Source organism: Mustela nigripes, chromosome 7, assembly GCF_022355385.1.
Source record: "Mustela nigripes isolate SB6536 chromosome 7, MUSNIG.SB6536, whole genome shotgun sequence".
NCBI classification, from domain to species: Eukaryota; Metazoa; Chordata; class Mammalia; order Carnivora; family Mustelidae; genus Mustela; species Mustela nigripes.
In genome coordinates this window covers 23,429,854-23,442,113 of record NC_081563.1, presented here as the reverse complement: position 1 = coordinate 23,442,113, position 12,260 = coordinate 23,429,854, and the positions used below count along the sequence as shown (strand labels likewise).

At 53.9% G+C, this 12,260-nt stretch overlaps 1 protein-coding gene across 1 annotated transcript in view; it reads left to right on the top strand.

The window, feature by feature from the left end:
• ALK (ALK receptor tyrosine kinase) overlaps window positions 1-12,260 on the top strand; it is a 673,357-nt gene that overhangs the window by 627,094 nt on the left and 34,003 nt on the right. The window contains exons 13-16 of the mRNA XM_059405373.1: window positions 2,432-2,582; window positions 7,668-7,799; window positions 8,524-8,668; window positions 10,922-11,104. Coding sequence (XP_059261356.1) covers window positions 2,432-2,582; window positions 7,668-7,799; window positions 8,524-8,668; window positions 10,922-11,104 — 611 coding nt within the window. The remainder of the gene's footprint in view (window positions 1-2,431; window positions 2,583-7,667; window positions 7,800-8,523; window positions 8,669-10,921; window positions 11,105-12,260) is intronic.

Genomic DNA, 12,260 nt, shown 5'->3' with positions numbered 1-12,260 from the left:
AGAAATGGAGAAGCATAACTGTTCCGATCTGACGAAGAGTTACGGACCCCCCCGCCGACCACACGCTCTCTCTAGATTCTACACAGTTCATCCCTGGAGCGGGGGTGGGGGGCAATGGGAGTGAGCCCCACCACCACCCACCCCTGCCCTAGGCTTCCCTTCTCTGAGCTAAATAATCCTGCTGCTTGCCTGTCACCAATATGTCTTCCTTTCCCTCAACAGTCCTGGCCACCTTCTCCATTTCTAATGGGTCAGGAGCGACGCTGGGCCAGTAGCATGTGGGACCGCGCTGCCATGCATCCAGATAAGCCTCGCACCAGCATGTTGGAGAGAACGTGGCCTCTTTGAGGGGATGGGGGCTTGGACCAGGGTCTGCCAGTGACCAGCTGTGTAGCCTCAGATGAGTTTTTTGGTCTCTGAGCCTCAGTGTCCTCACCTGTCAAGTGAATTACTAGCAGCTACTGTTTATGGCTACTGGGGAGATGCCCTATGCATTCACACCTGCCGCCTTGTAGGATGCTCAGGAACCAGCCCCTACCCCGTCCTGCAGAGCCGGGTCCTCTCGCTGCCCAGCTCCGGCACCTGCTGCAGCCACACCTACCAGAGGCTTCCCTGCCTCTTCACTTCCACTCACACAAGCCCGACTCCTATCCTTCACCTCTGTCTCCCTGTGTGACCATCCTGCCCATCCGACATCTCTGCCACGAGGACAAGTTCAGACCTCAGTCCCCAACATCCAGCAGTGGCATGCCACTGCTCCATTGCCTATCATGGTCCTGTCTCCCTTCCCAGCCCCGAACACCTATCTGACTTTCAGGACTTCGTGCCAAGATTGTCACTTTCTCGGGGCTTTCACCTATGATCTCCTTTTGACGTTGAACCTCTCTGCTACCCTGTGAGTTCAGAGAAGATACAATTCTTCTTTGACTTCTGGGACTCCAAGAGGACACATAGCTAGGAAACGGTCCACTCTGGTCATAGAAACCCAGAGCCTCTCTGTCTCCCTAATACAGCCACTCTTAGGGTGAGACTCCTCTTTTCATAATGGTAACTGCCTCTCCAGTTTCTTTGGAAGCCCCAGGAGGTGCGGAAGCCCATTTCCAGTCTCCCCTTATGCATACAGCCTTGAGCCATGTCAGCTTTCAGTGAGCTCCAGTCCGTGTCTGGCCACCAACAGGGTGACAGACATCAGACTCTCCATGGCATTCCATGGAGATCTCAGGTCTTCACCTGCCGCATTAGCAATCAGCCAGCCCTCCAGGCTTCTCTCTGCACAGAGGGGCTTAGTTCTGCCTTAGGAGAGCCCCCAGGAGGCCCCTCGCACTTGAGACATGAGACGTTTCCTAGAATTACAGGTGGAGAAGCCACCACGTGTGCACATGTACAAACCGCCTCACATCTCTTCCTGAATGCTTTCCATAAAGGACCTTGGATCTGAATGCATGGAGACATGAAAACCTCCCAAGACCCTTTCCCTGGCAGATGGTCTCTGGGGAGGCATTTGAAACTAGCGTGCAGCTGTCTTCAAGACATGCTGCTTTTCTGATAAGGTTCGCCAGTTGAGTTCTTCTCCTCCTGTCCTTGTGTGACTCCATCTCGACAACCTAAGAGGCACAGAAATAATCCTGCGCTCCCCCTCAACTCTGCTTTTATTCACCATGATTTGTTGTTTTCTGTATACACTTGGCTCTAGAAAGAGTTACTAGTGGGAATAAACAGTCTGTGCTCAGAAACCCTGCTCACCTCGGGAATGACCTCAGTCATTCCATGTGGGACCTCCTTGTGTCTAGACCCAGGGAACTTGAAAACTGTATACCCAGTCAATGACTGTGACTTCCACCATTAATAATAACAATAACAACAATAATACATAATATAAGTTGTAATAATTGTATGATACTATGGATAACTTATGTGTCAGCCACAGTTCTATGGCTACATGTCTTAATTCTTTTAATCTCATACACATACATGCTAGAATGTAGGTTCACTTATTATCCCCATTTTACAGATGTAGAACAGGAACATTAAGTCATTTATTTGTCTAAGGTCACATGAGTCCTTTGATCTCAAAAAGGGAAAGAAACCATAATGGGACATGCCAGGTGTTCAGGAAATCATCACCCCAACACCCCCCATGAAAACGGACTCTCCCTGCCTTCCCTCTCCTTCTCCCTCTCTTCTCTCTCGTACCCCGTACTGGTTCTTTACCTTCCTGGCCCTGGGAATGAGGCAGTTCCTTAGCCCTCTGTCAACAGGACTGTACTTTTCTTACTGTGGGCAAAGGAAGCCTCCTTGCTGACCTCATGGCTGACACAAGGTGCAGTAGGGGAAGAACCATCAGGACCACGATGGTGGGGCGCTGAGCCCCCTGGGAGCTCCTGGGTTGGCAGGAAGGGAATCAGTCTTCATGTGCTTTGTTCCACTGCAGCATCTCAGGCTACGGAGCTGCTGGTGGGAAAGGCGGGAAGAACACCATGATGCGGTCCCATGGAGTGTCTGTGCTGGGCATCTTCAACCTGGAGAAGGGCGACACTCTGTACATCCTGGTTGGACAACAGGGGGAAGACGCCTGCCCCAGCGTAAGTTTCCAGAACAGGGACCAGGATCTCCATCACAATCACAGAACCCCGGGCGGCCCTTTGGAGGGCATCAACCATGGATACCCTCCTTCTGGGAGCTCGTATTTCAAAGATGGCGGGACTCACCCCTCGTTCTGCCTACACATGCCCCTCCCCTTCCGGGCCCATTTGGGTATGGCTGTTGGGGTTTCACATCCCCACGGGAACCAAGGAAGAGGCACGGGTTTTGAGAGTGACCCTTAAAACTTAAAAACTGGATCCTACTTGAGTGGGTAAATGGTTGTTCTTCTCAGCAGACTACATGCTAAAGCCCATCTCCTACACTTGCTTGCTGGGGCACCATTGTCTTTAGCCCTATTATAAACAGGACATTTTACAGATGGGAAAATCAAGAGCACAGAAGGGAAGGGACTTTTCCAAAGCCACTCACAATGCCGCACGGAGGAGGGACTCTGGCTCCCACTAGTGCCGTGCCCCATACTTTGGGGCATTGGTTTCTATGCCCTTTTCCCCTTCCTCACTTAGAGCCCATCATCTGACAAGCCAGACTGCCACTCTCTGCAGCCCCAGAGACAGCCTGTCTTTCTGGATTCTGATCCCATTGGGGTATTCACCTGTCAAACAGTGAGCGCTCCCATGGCAGGACTTGAGAAAGCCAGCAGGGATCCAAAACCGCCAGGAGAATGAGACTCTGAAGACTAAGAATGTAGCAGCCGTGGAGACTCTGGGCATCCCAGTGGTTTGCCTCTTGTCTGGGTTGGGGGAGACAGGACCCTGGTGGTGCGGGCTGGCCTGGCAGGAACACGGTACTGTGAGGCCAGGCCGCACCCTCCCCTGAAGCCCAGCTTCCACTTAGGGTGGGGCCCCGGCAGGGAGCTGGGTCCCAGGCCCCTTCTCCAAGAGCCATTCGAGAGCAGCCTTGGGAGACAGATGTGGGAACCAGGACTACCCAGTAAGCAGTACGATTCCACAAAATAAACTCAGGTCTCCTGAAAGCCGGGCCTCAGGCTGGGAGCAACAGGGAGAGTAAAGCTCACATCCCCCACCCCCACCCCAACCGCCGGCGCTCAAACAAAGCAACAGGAGTAAGCGCGGCAGGTGCAACCTTGCACGTGAGAAATGTCTGGACCGCAACTTTTATTTAGCAACTATAATCAGGACTTTCGAACCTGATATAATATATTAAGTCATTAAGTTACAGGCTGCTGTGATTTCCACAGGAATGTATCGAGTGCTAATGTAATTCTTTCATCTAAGCAGAGAGATTGCATTGACTTCTGCAAGGGACTTTTACTTGATTGGATTGTAATCAGTTATGTCTTTTCACAGGACTAAGTCCTTTTTTTTTTTTTTTTTAATTCAATTGTAATCTACTTGTTCCTCGGGGCTGCCGCACTTTATCATGTTATTAATCAACCTACTTGCTCTCAAACTTTGGGAATGCACAAGGAGAGTTCTAAAGAAGCCCAGGCTCAGCTGGGCCCCCTGCTGGTAGGGCCGGAGATAGCAGGGAGGGGGAGAAAGGCGGTATGGGGTGGGAGGAGGGCAGTTAGTCCTGGGTCTTCCCTGTGGCCCCACACCTCCTCCTGCAGGAGTCACTGGGACAGAGAGAAAGAAGGATATTTTGTCACACTACTTCAATCTCCAGTCCTCTCTAAGCAGAAAAATGGTGCCTAAAGAGGATCCTCTAGTGAATGGAGTGCACTCTTAAGAATTAAACTGCAGAATTTGGCAGCTTTCCTGGTTCAACAGCACATCTGTGTGCAGTCGCTCTTCCTTTGTGCCTGGTCACACCTGAGCCTGACATGGGCTTCAGCCGCTGAGAACCCCCTCGGCTACTGCTCCTCCAGTTCTCCCAAGCCTCATCTGGTGGCATGACCACGCAGTCTGGTGGCACGGCTTTCTTGACATCAGCATTATTGGCATTTTGGAGAGGATGAGTCTTTGTTGTGGACAACTGTTATGGGCACCGTAGGCTCTCTAGCAGTCTCGCTGGCTTCTATCCCCCTAATGCAGGTAGCATCCTCCAGGATTAACGATCAAAAATGTGTCCAGATATGACCAGGTGTCCCCAGAGTAGAAAAACCACTGGCCTAAATGTTACATTTCACAACTTCCATCACTCGCAAGGCAGAAATTGTGAGGGTCAGCACCTACCCAGACAGCCCCCAATTATTCAAATGTATTCAACAAATATCTATCAGTCACTGTTCTAGCAACTTGAGATATATCCATGAACAAAAGAAAAATCTTTGCTCTGAAGGAGCTAACGTTCCCACTGGGGGACAAGGGAAGAACAATAACTAGTAATATTAGCCATCAGAGCACCCGGAAGTGAAAGTGCACCAGTGAACGGAAGTAGGGTAACAAGAGTCAGGTGCGTAGGGTAAGTTGCGATTATAGATAGGGTGGTCGAGGGAAGCTTATTGAACAAAGCTGAGCATTTGGCCATGAAAGGGATCGAACCAGGAACATATCTGGGGATGGTAGCCAAGCAGAAGCCAAGACATTGAGGTGGGAGGGTTCATCCAGGGTAAGTAGGGGGAGCAAGAGTGAGAGTTGGTGAGAGATGAGGTGATCAGGCCACCATCAGGACATTTTTAAGCTATAGGAGGGTTTTGAGCCTAAAGGTGGGAAAAGGTGGGATAGGGAGCAGCTGTGATTTATAAGACTCACTTTGGCCGCTGTACAGCGAAGAGTTCACTTGGGACCAAGGGAAGAGTCAACATAATGAATTCAGTGGTTACTTCATTAGTCCAGACAAAAGATGATGGTGGCTTGGGTGAAGATGGTGACATGAAGATGATGAAGATGGTGGCTGAATTCTGGACATATTTGGGATGCAAAATCAAAAGGATTTCCTGCCCAACTAGCTCAAGAACTGAGACAAAGAAAAGATCAAGGATGACTCCAAGAATTGCACTTGAGCCATGGGAATAAGGGAGCTGCCGTCACCTGAGCTGGGAATGGTGTAGAGGGAGCAGGTTTGGGAGCAAGGTAGGAGAGGTCTGGTGGACAGCCTGGTGGAGACTTCTGGAAGCCAGCAGAGATGGGCAGTGGAGGATGGGCGAGAGTCTGGACTCTCATTAGAAGAAAGGCCATTCCCCAGCTCAACTGCTCCCTCCTTCCCACTTCTGCAATCCCAGACACCTCGAAATTCCGTTCACAGGAAGAGGGCATCCCCAAAGGGTGGAGGTCCTACTGCCGCTGGACAGAGAGATGGGGAGCAGGGTGTAAGAGCACAGACCTTCTTCATATCACTGGTTCAGACTGGACAGCCCCTCGACTTACACAGGAAGAGGCAGGTCCAGGAAAGTGAGGTTCCTCACCCGACGTGACTCAGCAAATCTCCAGCACAGCCCATCAAGAAGCCAGATTGGACCCTGTATTTTGTGCTCCGCTGTGGCCAGTGGACATCCCACATTTGGGTCCCCTGGCCCCAGGCTCAGCCCTCCGGGCATGCCCCTGCCATCTCATGCTCACCCCCGGCAGCAGTTAGCAGGGTTTCCCACTCCCAGCCCATCCCCTCTACCTCCCACCTGGACAGCCCCCCCCCACACACACACAGGAGAAATGTCAGCTCTCTACAATAGCAATTCAGAACCTTCCACCCGCACTAAATCCACTCTAAAAAATATCAAATTATTTCCATCATTAAATCCAAAATGCCATAAAACAAATTGCATCTTGGCTATTTATCTGGAAATTTCTGTAGCACTCATTGCCGGCACCCCTGAGTGCTTTAGCATAAGGAGTGGCTCAAGATGAATTGCCGTGTCCACTGGCTGGTTACACAGCAGCATTCAATGGAAATGTGGTGTTTTATTGGCCTTTTTTCTAATAAGTGAAAGAAAAGCCATTTTCCTCCAAAGTCGGGTGGATGTTTGGAGCGTTCTTCTTAGCTGCTGTGCCAGACAAACAGGCTGATTCTTCCAGAAGCCCTGCCCTCTTTATTGGGGGATTCCCGGATTCTGGGTCCCAGGGATTTCCTGCACAACCCCAGGGACTCCTAGATGCCTGAGCCTACACCGGGAGCACATGAAATAGCAGCAGCTGTTTATTGAGTCCCTAACACAGGAGACACCCCCCTAGACACCTCTCCTAAAGCCTGTGGCTGTGTGTACTGTGTGTCTGCATTCCCATTCCACACCTGGAGGTCAGAGAGGTTGGAGCACCTACTTCTCAGTCATCCAGGGGTATCTGCAGATTCCTGGGGCCCCACCCTGTTCTCCGTCATGGACACAGAGAGCTCCATTTCGGACTATGCAGGGGATTTATGGAGGCAAGAAGTGGGACCTTAGATGGGAGGGAAGAGGTGTCCAAAATGGAGAAATGATTTTCCCAAAGGTGGGCTGGGAATAAATCTGAGCTTGGCCTCGCACTGCTGTGTCCTTTCCCCACGATACTTCAAAACTGAAACTTCTCAAAAAAAACCTTCAATGACTCACCACTGCCTAGAGAATGAAGTCTGACTGTATTTAAGGCTGCTGGCCATTATCTGACTGTCCAGTTGAATTCCCTGACTCACTCGCATTTACACTCCCTCCAGCCCTACCTCACCATCTAGGGCCTTTGTCATCCCTTCTTCAGAGTCTGGAGGATCCTAACAGGTCCTCCTAGACTGTTTCTCTGTCCTAAAATGGACTTCTCTGAACCAAAGAGACTCCTTGTACTTTTCCCCAAATTCCCTCCTCACCTCTTTCTCCCTGGGCTCATGCTAGTCTCTTCCCCTCGAGTGCCCTAACTTTGCTTCATTCTCTGTTTTAAAATCTCCCTGTCCTTCAAGGCCCAACTAAACACCACTTCCTACAGGCAGTCCCCCTTGATTACCAGTCAGCAACAAAGCTGCTTGCTACCCCCCATCTTCCCATGCATTTTCTATCAAAGCTGTCCTATGGTCCTTCTCTAATACTCTCTAGTGACAGTTATCTGCATGTGTATATATATATTTGTCACTTCAGTTCTACCAGAACTATCTGAGAGGTCATCAGAGCCCATCATGAAGCACTGAAGGTCTGCTGGCAAGAACCTTGGGCACCAGTAGAGAACCTTGGGCACCAACCTGAGGGGCTTTTTGTTTCACAGACAAACCGACTAATCCAGAAAGTCTGCATTGGAGAGAACAACGTGATAGAAGAAGAAATTCGTGTGAACAGAAGTGTGCATGAGTGGGCCGGAGGGGGCGGAGGCGGGGGCGGAGCCACCTACGTGTTTAAGGTAAGTCTGGCGGCCCCAGCTCACCTCGGGCATCACAGACCCAGGACGTGGGCTTCTCATGACAACCCTGGGAATGGAGCATGTCAGGTGTCTTTAGCCCCATCCGGAGATGAGCAAAGCAAGGCCCAGAGGGATGTAGGGGTCCCTATCTGAATGAGAAGAAGCAGGTTCTTTCTTCTCTTGCCAACGTCCCAGTCCCAGTAAGACACCCATGCAGGTGTTGCCGACCCTCCCTCAGAGTTCCAGACGGTCCCACGGTGCCCTCCTCTGTCCCACGGTGGGTTTTTCTGACATGATCAAAAGCAGTCAAAGGCTTCTGCTAGGTCCTTGCACCTGGACAGTGATGCTGAGGGCTTAATCTTGAAGTTACGGAGGTCAGAGCCAGAGGCCCCGGAGAGCAGGGAGGAATGGGGGTGCAGAGAGCCATGCTTATAAGCACCAGCGCCCAGTCCTCTGAGGCCAGGGTGAGCAGCTTCTAGAAAAGATCCATCCCACCTCTTTAGTGCTTTTCTTCTTGGACTGAACCCCGACGGGTATGGGAGCTGGGGCGGGGGATGGGGAGAGCGGACGGGTTGCTGCAACACGGGGTCAAAGCCCTCCGACCACAGGGATGTCACCCAGAGCCCAGCAAACACCCTGACACTCTGAATGCGGCAGTGGCTCAGGAGTCCCTGGAGTGGGAGCCCCGCTTGCTTTCTCAGTCTCTGGTCATCTCCCCGGACAGATGAAGGACGGCGTGCCCGTGCCCCTGATCATTGCAGCCGGCGGTGGCGGCAGGGCCTATGGGGCCAAGACAGACACGTTCCACCCAGAGAGACTGGAGAATAACTCCTCGGTGCTGGGGCTGAACGGCAACTCCGGAGCCGCAGGTAAGACGCCGTAAGCCCGCACCTCCCCCGGACCGGCCCCCGGGACTGTGTGCACTCGGGCTCGGCCCGGCATCATCACACACCTGCATCCCGGTTGCTGGTGCTTGAGAAGCTGGGAGCTCTGGAGGCTGGTACCCACGTTGAGGGAGGGAGGGCGGGCTACAGCCTGGGGACCTGGAGGTGTCTTTACTGACGTGGGGTCTGGATTGCAGAGATCCCTGAGCACAGGAGACAGGCAGCCTCCCTGGGACGGGCAGCCCAGCCTCCCCAGCTTTCCTCAAATGCAGATGGACGTGAGCAGGTGGCAGCAACGTGGGCACAGTCAGGCCTCCCTGGCCCTGTGGTTAGCGCCTCCAGGCCCCGGGCTACCAGCTCGCACGTCTAGCTGGAAAAGCTCTTTCAGGAACCTCCTTGGTCTGGCAATCCATGCTCCCAAGTGAGAGCCAGCCACACAGAAATCGGAGACGGACACCGAAGGGGGTGTGAATTCGGATTCCTCGGAAGCCGGCCATGTCTGAAGAGAAAATGCGGTTCAGTTTTATATTTTCTTTTCTCCACAGTCAGACCAAGGATCTTGGGAGGCATTTAAGATTCGAGGTTAATTAAGCAAGTACTCAAACTTGCCCTCCTAGTGAGAGATGGCTAGAAGAGAAGGAAGCGTAGAAATGGGGGTTGGGACCTCAGTGAGGACGAGGACGACCCAGTGCTGGTCCTGGCGCTCTGGCAGGTTGTTTTATTTTCCATATATTTGCTTAAAAGCTCTAAGACAGAGTGGGGGTGGGGGTCAGAAACCCCCCAGCCTGGGATTGCTCTGGGCGCAAGGTAGAGTCACGGGCACCGGTGGGGAGGTGGGCAGGGGCAGACACGGTATCAGGGCGAGGTCATCCTAATTTATTTACCACGCTCACGGCCCACTTCAGGTCCCTAATGTTGCCAAGGGGCCTTCCCTTTGCCCCGAGACATCAACGGCCCTGAAAGGCCCATGTGCCACCCTCTGGCTGACAGAAGGGAGGCCAGCTGCTTGAAACCCAGGCCAGATGCCACAGGCCTGCAGCTCCCAAAGCTGACTTTCCTGGGGGCCTCGATTCAGTTCTGATCGTCCCTGTTCTAGACGGAGCTTGTTCCTGACCTTGGCCTCCTGTCCTAAAACCCGGCTCCTTCTCTCTAGCACAGTAGTGATCTCCATCTTCAGATCCCACACCTAGACGTCCCTCTGCTGCCCCCTGGGGGTCCAGAAGCGCCTCTGCCACACATTCTTCCAGAAGGCCCTTCCAGGCCCGTTAACCCTCGTGGTTCCACAGACCCACGACGGCTGTTTCTCCAGGTCCTCCCCACCCATCGCCTGCTGGAACGGAGAACATGGTGGGGTCTTCTGGAGCAGACTGCCTGTTGAAATGTCATATGGAACAATATAGGAGGACACAGAGAGGGCCCTGGACTCTCAAGGGCCAGCAGGAGAGATTGACTGTGGCTGGCCTGTGGCCTAAAGATAAAGTTGCCTTCGACCTCAGCTCTGTAAATAACATTTCCTCCCCGAGAGTTCAGAGCAGTCCCAGGCGTTGGGAAGCACAGCTCCAGTGACTGTCATCCCGAGGGGACTGCCCACCCCTTTCCTCAACCCCTACCCCAACCCCATCTTCCCATCTCCCCTGCCCCTGACCTTGGAGCAGCTCTTTAGAAGTGGTCCAGCAAAACGAAGCTTCAGAGTGTGAAAACCTCTGCACACCGATTTTCTACCTCTCACGCCCAACCGTCATGGTTTAGGAAGCGTTTGGCACGCCCACTGTCCCCTTCGGTCTGAACACCAACCCAATGAGGCAAGTCTTACTATCCCCGAGCTACAGGTGAGGAAACTGAGGCTCAGAACGGAGAATAGCTGGCCCACGGTTTCAGAGCCAGTAACACAATAAAGCCCACTGGGTTGTCTGGCCTAGTCCAGGATCCGTGTAGAGGAGCCCCGCCGCAGTGACCCCAGCAGGGTTTTGATGGTTGGCTGCCCACAGACCGGCAGGTCCCAGTCCTTGCTGGGATGCGAAGCATTAAAGAAACCAAGTCCCCACATGGCTGTGGCCAAAGCCGGTCTCACGAGGGCAGAGGGCACACTCTTGTTTTTCCAGCTGTGGATCCTGAAACCCGGAGCCCTCCCCAGCCGCTGGGCGCTGTTGCCGGAGCAAGCATCCTCAGAGTCCGCAGCGTCCTGCCTCCCCTGGCCGGCACCCCCTTATTTGGGGTTTTCTCCATCTCTTCCTGCAGGTGGCGGAGGTGGCTGGAATGATAACACTTCCTTGCTGTGGTCTGGAAAATCTTTGCTGGAGGGTGCCACCGGAGGACATTCCTGCCCCCAGGCCATGAAGAAGTGGGGGTGGGAGACCAGAGGGGGTTTCGGAGGGGGTGGAGGGGGGTGCTCCTCAGGTGGAGGAGGCGGAGGATATATAGGTAAAGATGATTCGTGTTCAAGGTGTCACTCCCTCCCCTCTTAGTCCTAGGCTCTCCCTGTCCTCTCCCTGGCCCTCGCCTGCCCTCCCCTGCCCACCCCAAGTGTGGACTGTGATGTCACCATGCACGCCTTCCTCTCAGCCCCATAGGACCAGCCAGAGGCAGGGTGTTGGCTCTCGCGCCAACATCCTGCCTCGAGGCTTCAATACCAACAGCTTCAAGACCTCGTGCATTCTTGATGACCACCCCCCCAAAGCCAATGATCAAGGGCTTTGATTTCCTAGACTATTCTCTGAGCAACCCCTAATGGCGCACCGGCACGAGAACCTTGGCAGCCACACTCCCCAGGCCCGTGCCTCCCTTTGGACGTCCTGGCCTGAGTCTTTGCCAAGCCATTTCCCTGAGGGCCTGGTCTGTGGCCTCTGGCCTCACCCTCTCCCTTCCCTGCCCCAGCCCACCAGCTTCCAGAACTTTGCCCCTCTCTATGCCGAGGGGCAGCCCCAGCCCAGCCCGTCAGCCAGCTGCCAGCCACTGGCCCCAGCTCTCCTCCGAGCTTCAGAGCAGAGCTCGAGAGCCTTCTGAAGCTGCGAGGCTGGGAGGCTGGGAGGCTGGAAGACGGAGGCTCCGTCATCCCCACAGATTAGGAAACAATGCATGCCCGCACTGTGATGTTCTGTCTGTGTTTTGCTTTACGCTGTGTGTGAGATGCTTGTGTTGACCAGACGCTCTTCTTTTCCAAACTCTGGGTGGGAGGGAGGAGCCTGAGGGGGGAGCCCAGAGATCACCCAGCCCAGCTGAAAGGAGGGACAGGAGCCTAAAGGCACAGGGGCCCATCCCCTCCCCCCCCATGCCTCAGCCTGACCCCATGGGACTGGAGAGCAACTCCTCAGTGCTACTGGCCTGGCCAGTTCTGGAAAAGGCAGCAAGGGGCTAGTCCAGCCTGAGGACACGAGACCCCTTCTGATTCTTGTTCACATGACCTGCTTCCCAGCAGCCCCAGTGCAGTGGCGGGGCCTCCCCGGTAAGGGGCTGGCCCGGACCTGGAGGGAAGGCGGCCCTGACACCCCTCATCTACTGAGCCCCTCCCCAAGTGCCACCCCTGTGCCCCAGGCCTCCCTTCCCTCCCCACCGCCCCACCCTGAGGCCCTTCCCCGCC